This window comes from Rhipicephalus microplus, chromosome 7, assembly GCF_043290135.1.
Source record: "Rhipicephalus microplus isolate Deutch F79 chromosome 7, USDA_Rmic, whole genome shotgun sequence".
Taxonomy (NCBI): domain Eukaryota; kingdom Metazoa; phylum Arthropoda; class Arachnida; order Ixodida; family Ixodidae; genus Rhipicephalus; species Rhipicephalus microplus.
In genome coordinates, this window is record NC_134706.1 from 169,204,052 (window position 1) to 169,230,678 (window position 26,627).

The 26,627-nt window shown below is 45.8% G+C and overlaps 1 protein-coding gene across 3 annotated transcripts in view; it reads left to right on the forward strand.

The window, feature by feature from the left end:
- The window catches only part of Nup154 (nuclear pore complex protein Nup154), a 362,979-nt gene that overhangs the window by 67,854 nt on the left and 268,498 nt on the right, over nucleotides 1-26,627 (forward strand). For all 3 annotated transcript variants that reach the window (XM_075869915.1, XM_037431504.2, XM_075869914.1), the window contains exon 4: nucleotides 10,675-10,924. In XM_075869915.1, coding sequence (XP_075726030.1) covers nucleotides 10,675-10,924 — 250 coding nt within the window. The remainder of the gene's footprint in view (nucleotides 1-10,674; nucleotides 10,925-26,627) is intronic.

Below are 26,627 nucleotides of genomic sequence, written 5' to 3' on the forward strand. Positions count from 1 at the left end.
TGACACAGTGTGGCTCGAAATTAAATCCTCTGGGTGCCCCAGCCCAGTATTCTACCACTGAGCCACGCCTCTGCTTGTGACTTGTTGACAAATTTGCCCTTAGGAAGGCTTGATGCCGGCTAAGCAATTGCGATAATGAGAGTATGAAGCTTTTTAAAACAGTGAAAGAACAAGCAGTTGCAAATGTGAATAGCGTAACAAGTGGGTCGTCATATGCTCCAACTCAATATAAAAGCTTGTTTTTGTTCACCTCCTAACTGTGGCGCATACCCATTTCAGGCGTGATTCCTTATCGTCAGCCACTGCACGAACAATTGGCACAAAATTTCTCGCAATAACTTTGTGGATATCGCATGTTTCTCAGAAGAATGACGAAAAATGGCAGAGTGAATGCCAACCTACTACCCTAAAATTTTTATTATTAATGCCGTAGTGGAAATCAAGCAAGTGTGCTTGCAGCAGTTACCAAATGAGTGTTTAGAAAAGGCTCTGAAAGGTCGCTTTTCTAGCTTTTGCTGTGACTGTGCTGCGCCTTTCGCGCAGGCCTTGCATTTTTTTTTTGGTGGGGAGAATCGCACACCTTTGGCTTTACCCGGAGCGAGTGCGTTTAGTTGCCGGGCGCACAAAAAATCATTCGCTTGCAGGAAAGGCCCCATTCCCGAAAAGAGCGGGCTTTTCAAGCAGCGAAGTAATAACTGGGACACTTGTTTGCACTCACCTGTACCTGTTATTATGTTTAGTGCGTTGTTTTTGTTTAAACAGCGTGTTATGTGTCGAGTGGTGAACGTTGGTTCGCTCTCGTCCTGTGTTTGTTGTTTTCATACGTCACGTGTGCGTGAACAACGCACTGCACATTTCGATCTGCTAGCTGTTCTCAGTGTTACATTCTAAGTTGTTGCGATCGTACTCATTGCTTCGCCCTTGCAACAAAACTGTCTTTTTTGTTGTCGGCTTTTTCGTTGTGAACTTAGGTGGGACACCTGCTGCGCAAGGCGCGTTCGGCAGGCATGCTAGCTACACGGCTGATTACAAACAGCATGCGGTAGAGCATTGGAACCGAGCGGCTGGACGACACTTCAGCGTTGATCCCTGGGCTTTCGTTACAAGAGGAAACAAAAAGAGCTTTGTGCTACAAAAGCTAGACTGTATAGTAACAGCGAGGTGGTAGTCAGTCGGTCCAAGAGCAGCTATGAGCTTACTGCTCCACTCCACCAAAGACTACTGCTGCATACCTTGGTACCAATGCTTTGCTGCGGCACCATTTTGAAGGCGGTTGATGGCTATGGACCATCTCTGAGGCTCCATCCAGGCCTCACGCAATGCTAGTGCATTGAGGATTGCCACCCATCTGTCAGTGTTGTTCTGGAACCCATGGAATTCCGGTAGTTCGCAGGCGGCCGATGATGGTGGGGTGGCAAGTGGCAGTGCAGAGATCAGCGACGCGAAGCAGCCCAGCTGGCGTGACAGCTTGATGAAAAAAGACCGAAGCTTCCGTCATTGCTAGAGTGGACTGGCGTCAAGATTGTGCAAGGCGGCTACAGCCAACACTGCATTAATGACACGCAATGCTGGCAACATGACCGGAGCTCGCAAAGTCTCAATGTGGAGTAGCTTGATGGTACGCCGCAGGTCTGCGGCGCTATCAGGCGTGAAGCTCGAAGAGTCAGTGATCGCGGTCTTCGAGTAAGTAGTGGTTGCAGTACTCACGCTGGCGAGATTGATGAGCAGGGAAGCCTGGACTGCGTACTACGGCGCTTCGTATGTTGGCAGAGTACTGTAATGGGAATCTAGGCCATGGGAAGCGTGAGTGGCATTCCTAAAGAACAGGAGCTCGTGCGGATCCCTGCCATGAAACAATGGTAGGGTGGCCGTCAGGTTGTACCCTAGAACTACAGGGGAAGCGTGGAAGCCGTCACTGGTGGTCCAGTGAAGTGGCGGTCATGAGACTCCATCGCCAAGGAAGCGTGAATGGCATTCCTCGATGGAGAAGCCCGCGCTGTCGACAATACGCAAAGACGGGTACAGGTGGCTTCAGCCATAAGGTTCACTTGTGCGACTGCGCCATTGTGACGGATTCAGACATGGAGATAGCATTGATTCTGGGCCAGCTGTTGTTTGTCTGTTTGTTTGTTGCCTGTACATACTGGCACGTACCCACTCTGGGGGATTGGCCATGAAAATTCTAGTAGTAGGCTATATGTGGTACATTGATTGAGAGCTGATTGTTAAAAGAACAAAAATAATTAAATAATAAAAATAGCAATAAAATGAAAAATAATAATAAACTAAAAAAAATTAAAATGAAGATAAATGAATAAGAGAAAAGGCGAGCTAACACTATATTAAAAGACTGAAATTTGGAGTAGACCAGACAGTTGAGTTTATCTCACCCAGTCAAAATCGAATGAATGAGCGACTTTCAATCACATTATCACGAGTATTCGTCAAAAATATATTTAAGCAGGCATTATAATGACATGAGCTTAGATTCTTGAATAAAATTGCAGACAACATCGAATACGTTTCTGTGGCAATGTCCCAAGCTAGAGGCACCGAAACTAAGAACATATCTGCAGTTAAATTTAAGCCTACTGTGGAAAACGAAACTACTAGGAGTCTTTTTCCGAATTAATGAATAGTTTCTACATGATATAAAATAATGCTCTATTGTTTCTGTTTCTTCACAGAATGGGCACAGGGGAGATATCGCCAGACCAGCTCTGTGTAAATTAAAGTTTAATCGAGGGACACGACATCAAAATTTCGTTAAATTTACTTCTAGCTTTTTAGATTAACTCCACTGAGGTTTCCAGGGATATGTTACGTGCTGATAATCTGTCCATTAAGTAATATTTCTCATTATATCCGTATAAATAGCCAATTTTCTATATCTGATCGACGCTATGTGTTCCATTTCTGGTAGTGCCGAGATCATAGGATCATCAAGTGAAGCTCGAGCTAATGAGTCGGTCATTTCATTCAACAGTATGCCACAGTGGCCTGGGACCCATACTGACTTCAGGAGCTTCAGTTGGGGTGGAACTAATGTGTGCAATGTCACTAGGACTCTTGATTGTTTTGAAGCTGTGAGAGCAGTATACACCGAAAGAGAATCAGTAATGATCATTGCACTGTCTTCGTTTGAAGGCAGTTTTCGGAGTGCCAAAATAATAGCCAAGAGCTCAGCTTCAAAAACCGCAGTTAAGTCCGGCAGTCTTACTGAGAATGACCAACCGAGGTAATCAGAGGCGATTCCTACTGATGCTATTTCATTATTCACAGAAGCGTCTGTGGCTATTATGTTTGTTGTTTCCTCATGAGCTATGTAATCTTCTAACCTGTTATTCAAAAAACTCGAAGATTCAAACTTAGAAAAGGGGGGGAAAATTTCATCCTATTATATCGTAATATTGTGATTTATTGCTTTAGTTCCAATTACTGATCCGATGTCTACCTTTACGCTTTCCAGTTTCCTTTGCACAAAAATGATCTGGGGAGTATGAAAACGTGGTCAATGAGCCAGGAAGAAGGCATCGGGGTCACTAATAAAGGCATATTCAGATCGTCTCGCTGATAAGCCGTAAAATTTTAAGTGTTTGTATAGTTAGGATACGGAATAGGCAAAAAATAGTTGGTATGCGAGCTTCCTGATATTAATACAATAATGGAGACATACCTGGGGAATCGCAAACACAAACGTAGCGCTCCTCGCTCTAAGAGAACTAAAGGGTTTGTTTTGTACGTAGGGCCACCCGAAAATAATATGCACCCATATTCTAGTATTGGGTGCATGTGGATTTTGTATATCATTAATAAGGTTTGTCTAGGTAACCCATATTTCCTGTTGCTCAACCTGCGCACTAAGCCTGAAGCTCGTTGTGTCTTTGCCATGATATAGTCTATGTGAGGGCTCCAGTTAAGTTTCTCATTATGAATAATGCCCAAATATTTTATAGACTCCAGTTGTGGAATCGGTTCCTGCTTGTATGGTACAGAAATCTGAATAGAATCTGCTAGTGGAAACACCAGGAGAGCACTTTTACTGATGTTTAGAGACAATGAAATTGACTGCAGTCAAAGTTTGAGGGAATACACATACTTTTGCAATTTTTGATGCAAAGAATAAATGTCACTGTCTGCAGCGAAGAATGCGATGTCGTCCGCATAAATATAGACAGTGATATCTCGTTCGGTGGGAATAGAGCTCATCAGAACATTGAATAATAGCAAAGGTAGGACCACCCCTTGAGGGACTCCGCGTTGCTGTTTGAATTTAGATGAGCGGCATTCATCCTTTGCACAATAAAATTCCCTTGATTTTAGAAAATCTACTACGCACACAACAACATATCCTGGAAAGTTAAAGTCCTGTAACGCATTCAATAAAATTGAGTGCTCAACGCTGTCATAAGCTTTAGCTATGTCTAGTGTTACTAGTACCGTCTAATGCTGTCTTTTTCGGGCAGGCTGTATTCGGCTCTCCAAGTCGGCATGAGCACACCAAATTGAGCACTCGCTACGAAAACCGACTTGGTTTCGCTTCAGTGTTAGCTCTTCAGCCATCCAAACATTTATTCTGTTATTTAAAACTCTCTCTATAATTTTAATCGGGTGAGATTTTAGAGAGATGGGTCTGATAATGTTGATGTTAACACCTAGTCCTTGTTTTTTTAATATGGGAACCACTCTAGCCATTTTCCAGTCATGGGGTATTAGCAACACCAGAAGTTCTAAGGAGATATACAGCGCTGGTACGCACGATGATGCCCTCGTGAGTACTTCCTCTACTTTGCTCAAACTGCTCTTGTGCCAGAGCGCCGTATTCGTTCTTTGTCATCACAATGTTTACTTGAAATACAGTTGTAAGAAAATAACAAAATATTGGGTGCGAAGCGAATTCGAATATTAAGGTTTGAGCGCAAATTCAGTACAATATTTTTCGTATAGTTGTAGTATATGTTTGTTTACTTGTTAAATACTTCGAAGTAAAAAACAGAAGAAGGTTGTAGAGGACCCCCAAGCACATTTTTAGGAGATAAGAACATGGAAGTGTTCCTTTGGCTTGACTGGTGAAATGCTAAAGGCGTGGTGTTCCCTAGTTGTTTTATTAAGGATGAGGCAATCTAGAGGTCTAATTGTATTTATCTATTGTTAAACCTGCCATAATAAACCTCTATATAGCAAATACCTCGATGTTACAAAGTTTTTCTATTCCCCGCCATTATTCCATAGAAGAACTTGTATTTGTGACCTCTATGTAACAAAGTAAAAGGAAGACTTTCTTCATATAATGAATGTTCACTGCAGAGAATCTAAGTATTTTCCCTTAAATTTTGTCAATTTGTCACGAGCACACATCCTGGATAGCCAGTGCTGGTATCTGATTTCATAAATAATACATATATACCCGTAATATACAGCCGGCACATTGGGTTAATGTCAATTGTAGTTAAGGGGGAACGCGGCACTTGGAAGTCGAAAATTGACCCAAAAATCGCATCTTCTCTCTCATTATTTTCGCGTTCCCGATGCCCTTTCACACCTATCAGCGAAGTTTGGCTTCAAAATTCCACTTATTTCTTGGAAGTGCTGAAGAGATATGAAGTGCTGGTGCTCACAACGGCGTCGTCGTGAGCACCAGTGCTTCATATCTCCTTAGAACTTCTGGTGTTGCTAATACTCATATTCCTGCAGGATTGCGCTAGTGCAAACAACCAGTTATATAAACATCTGTAACTCTTCAACATACGCCTGTGCGTGCAACATTTATACATATATTCAGCGTCATTTTATCACGTGTTGCTCAATGAAAAAATTGCTGCACAGTCACCTTCCCTCTGCATGCTTCACATAACATATGTGGGATCTGCCGAATTCTATTCTTTATACATTCGTTGGGTCCACACTGATCATGTCAGCTTTTTTTTGTCAGTGTTAAAAAGATTCGGCAGATCCCACGTACCTGGGAATCAACTTTATGCTAAGCATGCTGAGGGAAGATGACCGTGTTGCATTTTGTACAAATGTTGCACGCAGAGACATATGTTGAAGAGTTGCAGGTGTTTATATAACCAGTTTTCCACTTGCCCAACGATGTTGGCTGGAAATGTGTTTTAGCCCCACCAAAAGCTGATATGAAGTGCTGATGCTCGCAAAGATGCTGGCCCTTGACACTGCTACTTAAATCAACTTCAGCACATGACACCTCACCACAATGAACCTTAACCCGACGTGAGCTCTGGCTCACGTCGGGTTAAGGTGAGCTGTGGCTTGACGAATCAGAGTGATGAGGCGCGAAAATAAAGACTGCACCTCGTGGCAGCCTTTGGTACTTGCAACACATTGCAAAAAGCAGTTCTTAAAGGCATGTGTTTGTTAACTAAACTTTATACGTGAAGTACATGTCACATTTCCAGCTGGCTGCGAAACAAGTGTGCGCATTATGTCTGTGTGGTCAGTCTAGGCTTGTGAATACAGTTGATCCTGGATACATCGAAGTCAAAGAGGATTGCGAGATAGTTCGATAGATCAATAACTTGAAATACAAAATACGTGTATTTGTGGCCTAAATTAAAGCATTTCAGGCTTCAGAAATCATTACAAGTGCTAACATATTGATCAGCGAAGGTGGTGGCATATTAATAATCCTACGGCTACACTTCCGCGGCACCAGCAATGGCACCTATGATGTCAGCTCAGCATCGATGCAGTCAGAAAGAGCTACGTCATCATCTGCACCAATGAAGTCTCTTATTGTCCGACACGGTGCCCGCAAACGCCGATAAGTTGCAGAATTCACTGACGCATCGCATGTCGTTGTCATCCATCGGGACGCATTCGAAGTCGTCATCTGGTCCGCAAGGAAAGTTTATGACGGTGCTTCATTTGACGTCACTCCAAGCGCCAGTCATGATTTTTATTGCTACGTTGGGGTCAATGTTCAGTTCAACTTCCGAATAAGGATATATTAGGAACAAGGCACGAAGTGCAAGTGCGCAAGGCCCAAAAGACAACGCACAGTTCGCACTATCGACATTTTGTCGATATTGGTGTCACTTGTGGCTTTGTAGCCGGCAGCCGTTGCTTTGATGTGAAAAGCTAGAAAAAGCATAGCCTCCGAGACATATATTTTAAAACCGAAAACACTAAAAATACGTCATAAGGTTGCACACGTGGGAGGCCATGCTTTTCAAGCTTGCATGCCCCTTACATGTCATTTTGCACTAACAAACAAGGAAGAGAATGCGAATATTGCAACGAGATAACCTAGGGACTTCGCATACTCATTTTGGTGTTTTCGGCATTGTTATTTCTGAAAAACACTATGTCCGCGTGTTAAGACATGCAGATCGTGCATAAAACATACGAAGGCATTCGTAAGCGCCGGGCAGTGAACCAAATCAGCGCGATGGAATAACACTGCCTTTTCGTCACCAGCACGCGAAAAGGAATCCGAACTCATTGGAACGCGGCTGAAAATTGATCAATATTTGCTAGAAAAAATGCACTTTCTGGGTTTGGCGTGGCACAGCATTTGATATAACTGATGTCTCGTTTTGCGGGAGTTCGATATAAGGGTGCACCGGTCCCCATACTTCAGTTATCCCACTTCTGTGCCAATTGTGCCAAAGTGCACCAAATTAGATTTACTGCGCCATCCTGATAATATCGACAAAAATTGTGCCAGATGCGCCAAACTGCACCAAAGTCGGATTTGGAAGCGTCGATCACCAGCAGTATCCACGCCGAGGCATCAAAACATGTGCACCTTTTTCTCGGGACCACCAAAGTCACAATCACGTACCTAGTCATTCCGCTGCATAAAGAGCGGTAGCGTGTGCGTCCTAAACAATCTACGATGCTATGTTTGGTGCCGATGCAACTCTTGTTGTGCAACTCCGCTTAACGGCGAAACTCGCTCTCCGCAGGGGCTCATGACATCTAGTCCAACGTGAAACTGCGGTGGCAATTCATTGGCGGATGTCGTCCGTTCCAGGAAAGCTGCTGATAGTTCGTTTGAAGAGTTGCACGGCACGTAATTGAAGCGATGTTTACTAATAACTTCACGGGTGCCACCAGAATGTTTGTCATGTCTACTACTGAAAATCATGATCTAATTTTCTGTGCTTCGCGTCCACAGAAGAACATGTGAACAGTGGGAACGCATTGACACTTTTCCTTTAATATACTTTATTCTTGGAGATTCATTCAGAAGACCTTTTTTGTAATGCCTTCCACCAGCACATTTGCGTTTGTAATCACTATTGCGGTAAAAGCCCCCAAAAGACCCTGCTCTTTCAATTTCGAGATTGCTAGGGTCTGAATAAAAAATTTTTTTGTGCTTTCTTTTAAAATGTCATCTCATTAATGAAAGCATGCCTCCTGGTCAAAGCAGCCACAATTCGATTTTATTATGCGCAGCTTTCAGTAGTGGGGCCATTGCTGGTGTCTCTTGTCGGAAGGCTGACTGTGAAACGGCAACGCCACTATACACGTACGCCCCTCGCTTTCCAGTGTCAGTAGCTCACAGGTAAAAAAAAAGATGAACACCACGGCATCGCATTTATTCCTTTGTTATTATTATTTTTTTTTTGGGGTGGGCATAGTGTAGGCTGCGTCGCTCGTAGGGCGCAGTTGCTGGCGCGGGCTATATCTCGAGCCATAATGAGATTGCTCGTAAACGTTCCGTGCTACTGACCTCGGCTTTGCGTTTATATTACTAACAGCATGAAAACCGCTTCCACAACTGGAGTGGTCATTGTCCCTTTAGCCAGCGTTTGTTGAGTTATGTGACATCGGGTCTATTAGATACAATTTGTTAGTTTCACCTAAGCTCTTAGCAATGAATGGGATACGAACAAATTGTATTTTTATACCAAATGATAAGGCTTGACGTCATCCACGAGGAGTACTAGTGGAGGTATTGCCATTTTGGAGGACTGCGCACGCGCAGAAAACTTGCTGCGCTCGCGGTGTTCGATATCCGTACAGTGACTTCGATGACTAGAGATCCCCGGAACGCCTCTTGCACGCTGACACATGTACGAATAGAATCAGAATTGTCTAGAGCGCTGAGCTAGTTGCTCTAGCTGCCGTTTTTTTTTTCTTCGGAAGTATCTAAGGAGAGACGCTGTAATAATACCAAACATGTTCGTATTGCGTGTTAAGTCCTTGTGCTGTAATGTAAGGATGAAAGGAAGCTTGTAGTTAACGTGGCATAGAAATCGTGGCCAACAACAGTGTCAGCAGGCACGTGCTTCACTGGCCTAGATAAGTGTGATTTTATGAATGGCGAACGGCGCATACGAATGCAGCACCTCCAAAATGGTGTGACAATGGTGTGGCTGCCTTGCGATCAAGGCTCAGTGCAGACCCCTATATGGCCGTTCCAGAAAGCGACGCACTTTTGTTAGCGTTGAGAATAAAAGAAGGGTATACCAGCAGTCTTTAATGCCTGCCGAAATAGAGCGAGCGCGCCAGCGATCACACCCTAAAAGTCAGAGTTCATATACCAACGTCCCCCTCTCCCCCTCTCCTTGTGGTCCTAGTGTCTTCCTGCTCCTTGACGATGGGCGGCGCGTTGCTCTTTGCTTGAGATAGGTCGGCTCTTTTTAATCTCTGCTTTAGCCGCGTTCGTCGCCTCCATTCGCACGCTTTTACCAGTGCCTAAAGCACGATGTGCGGGAGGATCTTATCAATTTGGACAGTACACAAAACATGATGGTGACAGCCAGTGGCGCAACCAGGAGGGGCAGGAGGCACATTGGGGACGCCCCTTCTCCGCGTAATTTTTTTTCACCATGGCATATATAAAGCAGAATGACCCCCACACCCCACCCGCCCTCGTGCAGTCAAGGTGGCCCCTTCCAAAAAAAAAAAAGTAAAATATTTTTGCCTACGCCCCTGGTGATGGCAAAAACCAGTCGAGAATGTACATATAAATGCTATCTTAATAAAAACAAAATCTCTCTTGTCATCAAGTTGTCTTAGGCGAATGCATAAGGTACCTCTTAAGTTTTTTTTTGTTTGCACTGCTTTCAAGAAGACAATATAGCGGGTTTTTGCACTGCTTTCAAGGGGACAATATAGAGTTTCCGGGAATGACTGGACTAGATAAGGCTGCTTCGACACAGGAGAAAGAGAACACTGATGCACAAGACTTCCTTTGTTCTTCGTTGAATTAATGTTATTCGGTATATGAGATTATGAACGAACTAGCCCAACAACCAATTTTATGGTGCTATCGTTCTGTCTAGCTTTTTTGTGAACACAGAAGAGTTAACTGCATAACATGGATAATGATAGAGAATTGGGTGTCATGGCTCCTTTAAAGATTTTGCACGAGCCCTACTTTGAAGACAATTAAAATAAACACTCACCACAAATAGAAGCAGCCTAAAAGCAAGATGTTTCAGCTCCACGCAGCGAAGCCTTGTTCAAAAGGCACCTTTATGTCATTGTTGGTGTCTATTTCAGTTGTCTTGGTGTCTTTTCCCAATGGTTCCCATCCAACACTCGTCTGCAAGTCCTACTGTGACAGTGTGCTATGCTGTTTCCTTGATCTTTACTGAAGCTCTGTTATAGTATTACTCGTATAGATTGTAATGCTACCACTTCAAGGGTCTTCTGTGAAGCTTCCTGACGTCCATTAAGTGTGATAAACGATTGGTGCAGGTGGTGGTGGATGACTACCGGAAGGCTCTCTACACGCGCTCTGAGAGGGGTACCCTGCAGCTGTTTGACCTGGGCGTTCGTGGTGATCAGGCCAGCCGGGTCATCTCGCTGCCCCAGCACCAGTTGGCTCAGATGGCGTCCAGGGTGGCACCCACCACAGACACTGACAACTTCAGAGTCCTTGTGCACATCCAAGTGATATTGCCATCCGAGTCACCGCAGGCTCACCTGGTGGTCATCACACAGACCGGTGTGTCTTTGATCACTTATATGTTGACATTACCGGAAAAACCGGACTATAGGTCGAGTGGAATATAGGTCGACCTTCCAAGTTTAGGTTATTGAAAAAGAACAAAAAGGCAAACAACCCAGAACTGCTGAATGACATTTATTTGTAAATTGGGCGCACCGCACCCCGATCGTCGGAGCTCCCCTCAATCACCATAGCAAATGTTCCTATTCAGACGAAGCACCACTGTCTTCTGAAGACGAGAGTTTGTTGCTGGCCGCCTCCCACAGTGCGTTGTCTTCCGTGGCATACAGCGAGTTGCTGATGGAACATTTCTTAAAAGCATTTTCCACCATGGAATCTGGCAAGGAACGCCAGGCAGAAAGCACCCAGTCACCAACAGTCGCAAGCGGAGGCCTCTGTAGGTGGCCCGTCGGTGTCTTTAGGTTGTCGCCGGACATCCACTTTTGGTACTCCAGCTGCACTCGCTCCTTGAACGGCTTGAACAACGTTGATCAGTTGGAGGGTCGATGTCATACCACCTGGTATCACAGCGAGGTCCGTTTTTCCATCGCCCAGTGCGCGCTTCACAGCGTCCTTTAAGTGACCACAAAACGCATCTAACACCAGCATGCTGCAAAGACGCAGCAGTGAACTTGGCTGACGGTTCCAGACTACTCGTATCCATTTGTGATGCAGGGTTCTTGTTGCTGATTTGTTTTTCTCCCGGGCTGAGCCTCAGAGAGTTTTGTTAATAAGGACAAAGCCGTTCGGTTTCCAAGAAACACACAAAAAGTTTAATTGAAAAGTAAAAAGGCAAAGATTCCTCACCAAACAAAACACTTAATAAACAGTTGACTGGACATGACGAAACACATCTGTAAACACCCAACAAGAACGTTCAAAGTCAGTAACTAAACCTAACGTTCGAAAGAGGCTGAGTGATGGGAGTAGCGCAAGAGTATCGGTGCAGTCTCACCCACAAGTTGGTTTTCGGCGGTGATGAGAAACCGGAACGCCGTGACTCCTGCGTCAATGCGTGGGCTGGACGAGGACGAGGGAACGCTGGCTGCTGGCGACACGTCGAAAAGCCCTACCAAATCGTGATGGTTTCGGCTTGAGGAGCGTGGACACGTCGGAGACGGGAGAACGCAGGCTGGTGGCGACGCGTCCGGGAACTAGGGTCGACCTAGTCAAGCAGCTGGGCGCACAGCTCGGGCCCGGAGCCCGACGGCTGTAGCTCGCCTGCCGGAACCGAAGTCCGCAGGCTCTGGAAAGGAGTTCAGGACCGGATGGCCACGGTCCTTTGGAGCGGGAACCCGACAGCAGGAGGCCCCGGCCGGTGGAAGTCCTGTAGGCTCGGGTCCGGAACCCAACGGCCCATCTTCAGCGCCCGGTCCGGTGACGACCTTCCGCTTGCACTGCCTGCCTCGAATTCCCCTTGCTCTGGTCTGCTCAGGCTCCTGCTTCAGCTCTGGCCCACTTGTCTCGTTCTCATTGGAGATACTGCTGTTTCGTGGTGTCAAGCCATTGGGCCTTGAAATCTCCGTGTTCGCTGCCCATTGGATGTTTTACCTTTTGTTTACTTCACGTCCTGCCACGCATCCTCGTGCTTGACGCTCTTTAACGTCGTCATTCTTGTTTAAGCAGCACCGCACGTGCACTCTGGTATTTCTCCTTTTGTTTTTTTTTTTTTTTTCCGTGACGGGCACTTTTCGAAGGCGCGCACTTTGAACGCGCACCACACATCACATACGCCCCCCTTTTATTCAAGTTTTTTTTTTAGAAAAAAAAAAAACTGCCGATGAGTGCGCGTTCTGCACTACGTCACAATTAAACCACATATTTGCACCACGCAGTTCAACACATCACCGGGCTACAGTTCGCTACATCGTCCAAATGTCCACACTTAAACTTTAGATTCACCCAATTGCATTTAAAAGTTCTGAAACCCGGAATAAACCTTTTTACTACAAAATCGACTATGGACAAAGCTACTTGTGTCCGCATGTAAAAGTCGAAGTCCAGAAAGAGCTACCGGTTTTCTAACCCTACACTCAGGTTATCGCGTCCCAAACCAGACGCACTGCCCTTCTCGCACGTTTCGAAAGTAACTGTGGCAAACATGCTTTTATGCACTTTCGCTGAAACGCGTGTCTGCGCCCCCGCCGGCCACATGAACGCTTACCGGTCACAGAGGAACAGGGCGCGGTCTCGAGCCGTCGGCGTCGACACGAAACGCACTGAGACACGAATGTCCAAATGCCACAATCTCTCACACAAATGCTTTCTTTTAATTCACCATCTAATGAACACAAGCTCGGGGTGCCCTCAGCAAGCCCAAACGCTCCGACAAGCGTGTGAGGTTCCTGGATTCTTGAGAAGGGATGCCGTTGTGCTCGGTCATTATACAGCTCATCTTGAGTGGACTTAATTATAGGTTCAAAACCAATCATGTTCTCAGGTTCAAGACCCTGTCTGGCATTCTCCATACCTACTATCGAGCCCACCTCCGATTCGATACTGTTTATTTTGAAGAGTGCTTCAGCACTCCCATCGTGTTTTCTCGGACAAATAGCAGTTACGCTATCCTGTGAACTAGAATCCCCTCTCTCTCTGAGTGAGATATACGTATGGTCTAGGACCATTGACGTGGTGCCTGCTGCTACCTCTGTCGGTACAAAACAATCAGTGGCCACTATATCAGAGCCTTCATGGCATTCGCTGCCATCTTCCCAATGACGTTCTAGCGCTCCTTCCATGGAGCTATTGAGAGGTAGCCCTACCCCTTCCCGAAATGTGCTCGGCCTCTGAGACGTTCTGATACACACCTCATTCTGAATGGAGCTTCTTCGTTCCCTGCTATCGAAGCTTTGCTCCACAACATTTTCCACAGCTTCTAGGTCGCCCATATCCAGGCGCTCTTCTTCATAGGTGCTTGGCCTCTCAGAGGTCCCCAAGCAGCTAACGGAAGTACTATGTTCCCAGCCAGAGAAGCTTTCCGTCGCTTCAACGAACTCCTCATGACTCCTGCCTTCTTGGCTGTCCACCTCTCTGCCTTCCTCTATCTGAGCTTCTCGCTCCGAAGTAAGGCTGTCGCGAGGCTCGAGGCCAACCTTGCAGGAATCGACTTCCCTCCAGCAAACGCTGCTATCGGAGCAAACATTCACCGCTTGCTCGACCTTCTGCATCGCCAGCTGCCCCCTTTTCGCCATCGCAAGCTCGAGTCGCCGCTCGAAGTCCACCCTCTCTAATTGGAGCTGCTGCTTCAGTATGCGTGTCTGACGCTCTAGCAACACTTTATTTTCACGCGTTACGCGCTCTAGCTCCTCCTTCTTAGCTCTAAGCACCAATTCAAGCTTTTCCTTCGCCGCCTTTCGTTCTGCAGCCCGTTGCTCACGCTCCCTCTCCATCCGCTCCTCGTACCATACTCTAAACTCCGCTCCCGTCAGTCCCATTTTATCCGCCAACTCAATTAACTCCCACGTGTTCGTCATCGTGTTAACCGCGTCAAAAAATCTACTGGAAAAACAAACGACTTTGTCCTGTCGCGGACGCCAATTTGTGATGCAGGGTTCTTGTTGCTGATTTGTTTTTCTCCCGGGCTGAGCCTCAGAGAGTTTTGTTAATAAGGACAAAGCCGTTCGGTTTCCAAGAAACACACAAAAAGTTTAATTGAAAAGTAAAAAGGCAAAGATTCCTCACCAAACAAAACACTTAATAAACAGTTGACTGGACATGACGAAACACATCTGTAAACACCCAACAAGAACGTTCAAAGTCAGTAACTAAACCTAACGTTCGAAAGAGGCTGAGTGATGGGAGTAGCGCAAGAGTATCGGTGCAGTCTCACCCACAAGTTTGTTTTCGGCGGTGATGAGAAACCGGAACGCCGTGACTCCTGCGTCAATGCGTGGGCTGGACGAGGACGAGGGAACGCTGGCTGCTGGCGACACGTCGAAAAGCCCTACCAAATCGTGATGGTTTCGGCTTGAGGAGCGTGGACACGTCGGAGACGGGAGAACGCAGGCTGGTGGCGACGCGTCCGGGAACTAGGGTCGACCTAGTCAAGCAGCTGGGCGCACAGCTCGGGCCCGGAGCCCGACGGCTGTAGCTCGCCTGCCGGAACCGAAGTCCGCAGGCTCTGGAAAGGAGTTCAGGACCGGATGGCCACGGTCCTTTGGAGCGGGAACCCGACAGCAGGAGGCCCCGGCCGGTGGAAGTCCTGTAGGCTCGGGTCCGGAACCCAACGGCCCATCTTCAGCGCCCGGTCCGGTGACGACCTTCCGCTTGCACTGCCTGCCTCGAATTCCCCTTGCTCTGGTCTGCTCAGGCTCCTGCTTCAGCTCTGGCCCACTTGTCTCGTTCTCATTGGAGATACTGCTGTTTCGTGGTGTCAAGCCATTGGGCCTTGAAATCTCCGTGTTCGCTGCCCATTGGATGTTTTACCTTTTGTTTACTTCACGTCCTGCCACGCATCCTCGTGCTTGACGCTCTTTAACGTCGTCATTCTTGTTTAAGCAGCACCGCACGTGCACTCTGGTATTTCTCCTTTTGTTTTTTTTTTTTTTTCCGTGACGCGCACTTTTCGAAGGCGCGCACTTTGAACGCGCACCACACATCACACCATTCTAGCATCATGGCCTCGCCCGTGTATCCCTTTTTGTTGACGCGAACGACAACACCGGGCGGAAACGCTTCCTTCGGCATTGTCTTAAGTTTGAAAATGATGAAAGGCGGAAGCTTTTTACCATCTGCCATGCATGCCAGCATGACGGTGAAGCGGGAGTGCTTGTTGCCAGTGGACAACAGCTTCATATCCTTGGCGCCACGCTGCATGATCATGGTTGATGAAGGCATGTCAAACCACTTGAGGGTCTCATTGGAATTGTCAATCTGCCCCATAATGTATTTGTTCTGCTCCCGAAGCCGGTTCGCGAAGCCCTGAAAGTTTATAAGCTTGTCCTCGAACTCGTCTGGAAACTTCTGACAGATGGATGTGCGCCACCGGAAAGAAAATCCTTTGCACCCAAAAGTTTGGTGCACGAAACTCATCTCTCATGAGCCCAGCTTCTTGAGCGAGTTCTACAGCTTTCTTGCGAATGGTATCCACGGTCACTGGTAGCGAGCACGCATGAACTCCCCACACAAAGTTCCCTAGCATATTCTCCTGCTGTGGATAAACCACACTTCACCCACACAATGACATTTTTGAGGATTGCACATCTGTAGCTTCCCTTTCTGCACCCTCCAGTAGCGCACGCTTTTTCTGATATACCAATGTGGTGCTGAGCAGCCATATTCCCATTTGCTTCTGCGGACTTAACAACCTTGAGTTTAAACGCAGCTGAGTACTGTCTTCTCGTACCGCTACTCATATTCAGTGAACGAAAAAAAGACCACTAAATATGAAACACAATGTCAAGCAGAGTGAGAACTTAGAACAGATCGGAGGCAAATCACGAACACGAAAAAACAGACAAGAGAGAAAAAAAAAACAACAAGCTGGTATTGGATTTGAATGCGAATATGGCCGTATCCTGCTTCTCATGCACATGCAAGCCACATGTTGCCAGACAGCGGTGCACTGTCGGCTATGCATTTCTCTATAAGACGAGGGGCGACTTTAGCTCATTGTTTTATTGAAAATATCTCGACTTATATTCCGGTTTGTATGGTACATACTGCGCAGTTTAAGCAGCTTTGTTCCGACATTTGCTTATTTTGGTAGTGATTTTCAGGCGAGTGGGCCTGATAGGCATAGGAGATAGAGGTGATGTAGCGAGCAAACTTGACGAAAAGTCGCGCCAACTGAGTAAACATCGGAGGGTTGAAGAGGAAAAAAAAGTAAAGCAATAGCAACACTGCTTCGCCTTTGTGCAGTGGGTGGTTGCTCAAGTAAGGCATACACATTGTCACTATTGGGTTGTTCAATAAAAGTAAGGAAAGTAACCTGAAAAAGACAATAAAAGGACAGGGTAAGCAGACATATTGAAAAAAAAAATCACTTTTTTCTTTTTGCTTTTATTAGAATGTGCAGCTTTCTTAGAATCGGTCGTCTCTTTGTCTCAGTGTTTTTTTTTTTCTCTAAAAACGAGATATTTCGAAGTTGGCCAGCCATGCCCCCATTCTTGCGTATCAAGGGATTCCTTGCAGTTCTAGCATCATAGCCATGTGGTGAGTTCATAGTATGCAATCTGGAGTGCATTTGGCACATTCAGAAAAGAATGGGCCCAGAACTGCGAAAAAGGAAAGAAAGCAGCGGCATTAAGCTTTCTGTCGGGAAATCTATTCTGGCTGGGGACATCTTAGTAGTGCCATCATCGGTAAGTACGAAAACTATTATCGTTTGGCCATTAAAAAGAACAGAGCCAGCTTGGAGGACATGCGAAAAGCTTTCCACGCCACATATTTTCACATAGCTTCAAAGGATACCAATTCATTCCATGACCTTTGCCTGAAGGATGCTGAAACTTGGTGTAAATTAAACAAAACCCAGTTGGAAGGTGAACCATTCGCTCATGAAGAACACCTTCCACCATTTGTTATTGAGGCTGTTAAGCCAAATTATCGAGACCTAGCTCATCCAGAACAACTGGCTAAATGGCTCTATGGGAAAACCCAAAACGCAAATAAGTTGCGGAATTGTCAGGGAAAGAGAGGGGGGGCGCACTCGAAAAAACATTTTCTTTGGACACCAAGCACTGAAAATATGTGCTCTTGATTGATTGATATGTTGAGTCAATGTCCCAAAAGCACCATATGATTATGAGAGACACTTGTAGAGCTCTTGAAATTTTGACCACCTAGGGTTCTTTAACGGGCAACCAAATCTGATTTTCAAATATGCACAGCATTTTGAAATATGCACTCATGATGCTGTGCTAATTCTTAATGAGGGCAATATAGAATGTAGTCCATGTGAATTTGCTGAACTCTTCTGGAATTTCGCCAGAGCACTACACACTGCAGGGCTTTCACACCCTTGACCGACCTGCCTGCAGAGCCTCTTTTGTCACCTGCTGACAGAGCTGCACAGCAGGGGTCAAAGGAGGCTCTCCACGCGAGACGTTTAATACACACAAATCTGACTGGTCCAACATTGAACGAGTCCAACACTTTGCTGTTATCGTTATATTTTTGAAGTAATGCACATTTTAAACTTAAGACGCGATTATGCGTTTTTATATTTTTGTTTTTTGTTTCTTTATCTCAGCAACCACTGTATCTAGAAATAAACATAGCCTTTTGCTAGTATTTAGATGACCTAGTAGAGGATATGCTGAAGCATAAATATTCATCTGTGAGGAATTTCTCTTTTTTAGCACAACATATAATACAATAACTATTATCAAGTGATAATGAGGTACCTAAAGTAAAAAATACAAAAAACGAGCAATAGTATGCTCAGTTCTAACTCTGCTTCAGTAGGAAGAAGTATGGCTTGTGATCACAATGATGACAAAATAGTCACTGGAACTTTTGTGGTTATAGAAAAAAAAAAAAACCTTTTTGCCTTTGACCACGGGATGGCATGAATGAAGGCATTGATGAGCTATCTAGCGACGAGACCTGACAAGATGCCTGCTGCGGCGCGCATGCGCGTTCCGTAGTATCATTTGGCCTCTCATGTTGCTCTCTCCAACAAGCTAGTAGCCAAAACAGCACCTGGGCGTTGCGGTCTTTGCTCCATCAAACTTGTGCCATTTTTTCTTTTTTTTTATTGCTGAGGCTGCGACGGTGCCGATTCCAGTGACGGGATCACATAGTTGTTTATGCCAGTTGATCAAAAACCAAGCGCAGCCAGCCTCACAAAACCTGATTAAGCCAACCACACAAAATTAAGTTTTCTTAGCTCAACTTGCTTAAATGAGCCTAGTTAAGTGAATGTAAGTGTGGCTGAATCTAATCCAGCCTAGTTGAGAGTGGCACCAGCTGATAAATTAGGGCATAAGTATGCTTGAGCCCAGTCAAGGTTGCTGGTTTTATGTTAAGAGTAGTAAAGCTTCGATGCGCCCAGATGAGTTGAGAAAAGTAAACGCTCCGCTTAATCCAATTATGCATAGTTGATCATGCTATCATTTCATTTAGCCGAGCAAAACTAGCAGAAATAAGGCAAGCCATATTGCGGCCAATTAGTCCAAGTCTACTTCTCCATGAACCTAGAGGAGCGAAACCCTGGAAGATACCAATTACTCCTTACTGACACTATACCAATCAAGCTAATTTATGTATACTTAGTATTAGTGAAGATGCTTACAAGTTATGGTTGATTAATTAGTGTAATGTGCAATCACACACAAAGCATACTGCAGTTTCATAGGGCACAATTAGGCTAATAATGCATAACTAGGCTAATGAGGCAGCACCAAGGTAAGTATAAAAAATCTAAGTGTGATTGATCATGGCATCAAACTGGTCTGATTATAATCGGGTGTAAGTAAACAAGTTTTAATAAAACGTAAAGTAATTGAAATTGAATTTTTATAAGCTCAGAGAACCCAAGTTGAGGAAGATACTAATTACTAATCACTGAGTCTAGTCTCAGGCTAAATTAAGTATGATTAGCCTTAAAGCTAATTTGAATTATGTATTCATACTTATCACACTTGTTTCATCACAACTGAACTAGGCTCATTTAAGATCAACTTGGCCTAATGCAACAAAGGCAAGCTAAGCTGAGAAATTTTAATTTTGTGTGCTTGGCTTCATCAGGTTTTAGGAGGCTGGCTGCCCATAGTTATGCCGATTAACGGGTATTAATCACGACGCAAGACTGGTGCTGGAACAGGTGCCGTTTTAAAGCCATTGCAGCCGCTATGTAGAAAAAAACAACTGCACAAATTCGTTGGAGCAAAGACAGCAACGCCCAGTGGCTTTTTTGGGGACGAGCACATCGGAGAGAGCGACATGAGAGGCCAACTGATACGACAGGATGCACATGCGCACCACAGTAGGCATCTCGTGGCCAAATAGCGCATTGATGCCTTCGGCCACGCAGTCCTGGGGTCTGCACACTTATGCTCACACCTGTAAATGAACTTCGGCTGAAACATATGGCAGGTAAAGGGCTTATCTTATTTTCATGAGTAAGCAAATATTTGGGAAAAACGAGCATATCAGGAAAAACTTGCAGGCTTCTATTGCACGGAAGCATGTCTTCAGTGTCTCAAAATTCGCACTGAGCTGGTGTGATTCTGATCTCTGTGAGCCCATCGTCAAATGGCTCGCCTTCTTGCTGGTTCCTGAAACGAAACCTAAACTCGTTGAAGGCGAGGTTTGCAGGTGGTTTGTTGTGGTCTTAGAACTTCTGAGTTGAGCCTTTCAAGTCTTTTTTCTGCTCCTCGTCCTCAAACTTAAAGGCCAGCTCCGGCAATTTCTCGAGCCAATAGATGTCAGTGAAATTCCCTGGGTACGTTCCTTTGCACATTACCGTCATTTATGCCAATTTACAGGCTTAAGAGATGCTTTGATTGTTTGCAAAGGAATTTTAAAGATTGCCTCGAAACGGCTTGCCAAAATATTGGCTTGCCAAAATATTGGCAACACTTTCTCTGTGTTGTCACGTTTGGCATGTAAATGGAAGTGACGCAGCGAGTGAAATCGCTAACTTTGACCGCTGCAGCAATTACTGTGCTGACCACAAGGCGGCGGCGTTCGGTGGTGTTCTTTCCTCCATGGTGTTTGGCTGGCGTCTCGCTGGTTTGGCATGCGATTTTCTGTGCCCTGTGGATGAGTGTGTGAGAGGTGGTAGTTGTCGTTGCTTTGTGGGGTGAACAAACCACTCACACAAGACGCAGAGTGTTTGCTGTCACGAGTTTCCACGTTACAGTGCCCTCCGTGAGAAACGGATCGGTGCGATCAAGTGTGGCAGCTGGTTATTGTGCAAAATGGCACGCGTGTTTTGATAATTTTTCGTTGGAGTCCTATCAGGACAGCGTCTGGCCAGGGTTTGGCAGGCGTCCATCTGTCCGCCCGTCCGTCCTTCTGTCCGCGCGTCGAATCGTACATCCGTCCCTTCATACATTCATCCGTTATTCCGTGCGTCCATTCATGCATCCATCCATCTGCTTGCCTGTTTGTCCATGTGTTTGTTCATGATTCCATCCGTGTGCCTATCCGTGCGACCATCTAGTGAACACTCCAAGTACTGCCATCTCGCATTTTTTAATCGCATATTCATCATATACAAGTACCGCTATGCTGCGGACATTCTTAAACGAGAGGTACTACTACTACTACTACTACTACTACTGCTACTACTACTACTACTACTACTACTACTACTACTACTACTACTACTACTACTGCTACTACTACTGCTGCTGCTGCTACTACTACTACTACTACTACTACTACTACTACTACTACTACTACTACTACTACTACTACTACTACTACTACTATTACTACATATATCGGGGACGCATGACCCACGACTTAAGGCGCTTCACCTGTAAAACGGCCAGGAAACGGCATCATTTGAGTCGGGGCTGTCCGCTGTCGGACAGCTCTGATACAGCTGTCAGTCTCGGACATGTTAGTTGACGATCGGCACGTTCACCTCTGCTCTGTGCTAAACTCCGAGCGCCTGCTCGGCCCAGCATTCAAAGTTTTCATACACCGCGCCTGCAGGACCGCCATGCCTTGTACTACATCCGGTTACTAGGTTCCTACCAAACGTTACATCATACGTATGTGTGCTTGGTTGGGTTACGGTTTCAGTATTGCGCATTTTTGTTTGTGAAAACTTATCCTCAAGCTTGCTGAGCATTTCAGCTATTGGGCGCATGACAAGAGTGTCTCAGGAACACAGAACCACCATTACCCTGACATGGTCAAAAAATCGCCGGAGTTGGCCTTTAAAGGTTAGAAAAAAAAAAAAATGCCTTGCTTTTTCACAGATTCTCATTAAAAATTTAGCGACCTGAATATCCTGCAGCTGTAGCTTCAGCTTCGTTGCTATTGTGAAAAGTTCACTTTATTAGATGTTCCAATTATGGTAAACTTCGCCAGTGGTGTCGAGAACCTTGGGGGGCAACAGGAGTGTTTAACTCAATGTTGTGTCTGCAGTTCTGGATGATGCGGATTTGGTCGTTGTCTCAGATCAAGGGCGGAGAGTTTTCATATTCCCAAAGGAGGCAGGGCGCCAAACTTACCCCTCCACATTCCCCCTCCCCCTCTCTCTCTATATATACTGTGACGTAGTCCTTTACACGCCTTTATTAGGCCTGGAAGACGTGGTCAAAAACAGCCACCTCCGATGCACCGAACCGACTCAAGGGCCATATCCACTAACGATGAAAGTGAAGAACACTAGGTGCTTATGGTTTTGTATAGGTGATGAAGAAGCGTGCTTTAAATGCCCACAATATATACAGTCAAACCTCAATATATCGAACATGGATATATGGAATTATTGCCTATATCGAACGGTTCCTATATCACGCGGAAAATCGCATGCATTATTGATTTTTTATTTCAAACAAAGTTTGACATATAATGGATATATCGAACTCAGCCACCCCAAACCGCCCGCGCTCCATTGACAGGTCGCAAGCTTTCCCGCAACTCTCAAAAGTAGCGGTAGAGCAGCGGGCATTTACGAATGCTGCGCACATCGATGGCGCCGAGAGCGCCACTTTAACGTAGCGGCGTACGCGCGCCGCAGCCTTGCGGTAGAGGTTCTTGAATGAGGAAAGTGAAAAGCGCGGAGCTTTTACACGGCTTCGCGCGGGGAAGGGGGAGTGGGAGTTAAAGATTGAGGAAGAAAGTACAGGAGGGAAAGGACACAGACGACTGTCTCGGACGTGGCCCGCGCTGCCACCGGGAAAGAGAAAGCAGTCAGGCGAGCCGGCATGGGCGCGCCATGTGCGCGCTTACACCCGGATTCACGCCGCAGCCTTGCAGCTTGCAAGGTGGTCTGTGGCTTGCAGTCGTTGCAGTCTCTATGGTGTCAACGGCACACTGCGCACTTGTCGCAAGCTCCTCCCCCGTAGCATCGGCAGGCATCGGTCGTTGTGCTCGCAGTGTTCGTGCGTTCAGAGTTAGGCCTGTCGCGCACTGTTCGGAGTTGGGCCTGCCGCGCGCTGTGGTGAGCGACAGGCCTAACTCCTAACGGCAGAGCTCACGGATGTGGAGATTGTCGCCGAAGCTACTGCTGAGCAGCCAAATGAAGACTCCGAGGTGGATCCCGCAAGCGCTAATGGTGCCCCGCTTCCGAAATCAGCTGAGGTCGTAGCTGCCTTGGTCCTTGTGTGGCGCAATTGAAGGCACCGGCCTATCACTTATGGATCGCCTGGACTATATTGAGGACGCAGTCGTCAAACACGCCATGGCCAACAAAAGCAGGCTACTCTTTTTTAATATTTTAAACCAACGCAATAAATACTATGTTTGAATCATCAAGTGAGTATTTACTGCACCACGCTTGAACGGTTCTTTGGTCGTTTTCAGCAAGCTGTTGACGCATTTTTTTCGTGATTTTTTTATATCGAATTTTGAATATATCAAACTATTTCGCGATCGCTGCCCCGTTCGATATATCAAGGTTCGACTGTATATGGGACGCCTGAACAAGGTGATTGTAGGAGAAGCTGAGGAAGAAGCAGTACGTGTCGATCAGAAAAAACTCGTGGCATCTGGACCACCACGTGTCTCCATTTTGTAGGGTCACGCAAGTCAACGGGATCGACCTCATCAACCTGCCATGGCTAGGCCAAAGCCTCCGCTCAATGTGGAGAACTTCAAGGGAACACCAGAAGACGTCCCCATCGACAACTGGCTCTTTCTTTTCAACATGAAGGCGGCTGAGGCATCATGAACTCACCGCAATCGGGTCTGTCACATCAGCGAATACCTTGAAGGGGAAGCGTTCAAGCAGTACCTGACAAATTTTTGTCAACGCCGAGAGAACTTCGGACGATATCAATCAGGATATTCAAGCTTGCTTTACTACCACTGACGTAGAGGCCTTTCGGCTCTTCATCCACTACCGACTGAAAGGAGGGCAGACCATCAAGGTCTACTATGATGAGAAAAAGCAATTGGGTTCCTTCGCTGACCTGAAAATGTGCCACATTATTTCTGGACTGACTAATGGTGTTCCTCCTGATGTGGAATATCCTTCGTCGGGCTGTCTTTCAACTCTGTATTAAAGTGGCTCACCGCTGCGCAACGGGTCGAGACTTCTTTAAAATGAGTGAGGAGTTCCCTTAACTCGTAACGCTAGTACTGCATCAAGAGCTTCACATCTTCTCAGCAGACCGCAGCAGCCAACATTCACTCCTCGACCACGTGCCCCGCAAAATGAATGTAGATACTGCTCAGCTGCTGGTTTCTTACAACAGTTTCATTGGCACAACGAATCTCGCGCCGTGGCAATGGGTCCGCTATTGAGATTGGACGGGGAGGGGGACCCAGAGTTTCATTAATACACTTGAGTTCTCTCATCAACGAAAAGCCAGTAACTGCAATTCTCGATACAGGAGCAACAATTACTTGTATCAGCGAGGATGTGTACAAAGGGCTAAAACTTCAGTTAATGAGAGACTCCAGCATCATGGTCCAGCGCTTTCTGCCAGGCATAAGAACGCAATTAATTTTTGGCCTCGACAGCGCTGTGTACTTCAATCTTTCTGTAAATCTGGAAAGCAAGTCAGTGACACAAGCACGTGAGAATTTGAACCTTCCACATCACAATCAAAAGAAAACCACTCAAGCCTTGCTGATGCGAACCCTGACGTGAGCATGAGTCTGCGGCACTCCATTTTCTTTTAGGCAAGTAGGACGAGATCTTTTCGAAATCTTAGGCACATATTGGGTGCATCACTACTGAACAACATAGGATCGTACTTACCAATGCTGTCCATATTCATCAAGCACCATACTAATGTTCACAGGCAGACAAAGCAGAGATTAAAGGGACACTGAAGTCTACTATTATGTCGAAGTTGATGGTTGAAATGGCGGTCCAGAAACCTTGTACTGTTACTTTTGTGTGCGCCAAGGAAGAGCCTATTTTGAAATAAAGTCATGTTTTAGTGCTTGGCATCAAGTTAGCGCACTTCAAATTATCCGCCTCAAGAAGCGGACCGACCGAATCGACTCACGTCACTGTTGCTATACACAACGTTACCCGGTTTTACTGTGCTAGTAGCAGTAGACCGAAAACATGGGGAGCCACATGAGCAACAAGGACCATTGATCGATTTCTTGCCATTGGTTTCGAGATTGCAGACGCTTTTGTTTCAACTGCGCCCCGCAAGATGACACCACCTGTCATGTGTAACCACACGAAAATTGAATTTTTGAACCACTCGTGCCATTCCCCAAAGTAACGTCTGGCGGTTCTTTTTTTGCATGAAGTGAACAGAAGTGAACAAGCAGCATTTTATTGCGTCTCTTGATGCATGCAAGGTTTCTTATTTAGTGCAGTTACATCGATTACTGGTGATTAATTGTCGGTGGTCCGTCTTATGTCATCAGGATCATTTTGAAAATGTCCTGCTGCGGCACTTGTGTTCTTGTGCGTTTACCTTAATTTCTCGGTAAGTAGGGCACTGTTGTTGATAATGTCGTTTTAGATGTCATACATTTAGCTTTCACTCTGATGTAAATTGTTATTTGACTTTAGTGTCCCTTTAACAAACAAGTTGACTCCCTCATTAAGCAAGGTGCTGTGAGGCCTTCACTGTCAGCCTACGCCGCACCTGTCATTTTAGTGCAAAAGAAAGGTGAAGGTTGTACTTGTCTTTGTATTGACTATTGGAAATTCAACGCCATAACGATACCCGACATTCAACCGATTCCACGTATAAATGATATTCTTGACCACCTCGGAAAGGCAAAGTTTTTCACTTTGCTGGACGTAACATCAGGATACTGGCATGTCCAAATGCATCCCGACAACATCCAGAAAACTGCATTTCTCACGCCTGATGGTCATTTTGAGTAGTTGATAATGCCGTTCGGGTTGAAGAATGCTCTGGCTACATTTGAAAGAGCCATGAAATCAATAATAGTAAAACATTAGCTCAATAATGTTAGTAATTACTTTGATGATGTGCTCGTATACTCAGAGACATTAAATGATCATATACGACACCTCGAGGCGCTATTGAAAGTTCCCAAAAGCGAGAACGTAAAACTCAAACGAAAAAAGTGCCAGTTTGCATGCTGCAGCATTGAATACCTGGGCCACAAAATTTCGCAAGGCATAGTGACACTTAAGCAAAGTAAAGTGGCTGCCATACTCAAATTTCCGACACCCACACGAGAAAAAGATCTCCAGCGTTTTCTGGGCACTGTAAACACCTACCGTCAGTACATCCCTCATTTCAGCGACATCGCTCTCCCACTCATGAAACTACTCCACAATAGCAGCTAGTGGACCAGGACAAAAGCATGCGAGCAAGCCTTTCGGGAACTCAAGGAGCGGATAGCTGAAGAACTGGTGCTTCGCATACAAGACCCTTCGAAAACATGTACTGTGTACTGTGACGCATCTGGCGAAGACATCGACGCAGTGCTGAAACATCCTGACGACAAAGGCAAAGAATATCCTGTTGCCTATTATTCCCGCAAACTACAGTCAAATTTCATTTATTCGAACACGCTTAATTCGAACTTCCCGTTAATTCGAACTCACAATGAGGTCCCATCAAAGCTATGTGTATTCCAATGGGCGAAAACGCCAGGTAATAGAACGCCCAAGCACTTCCGA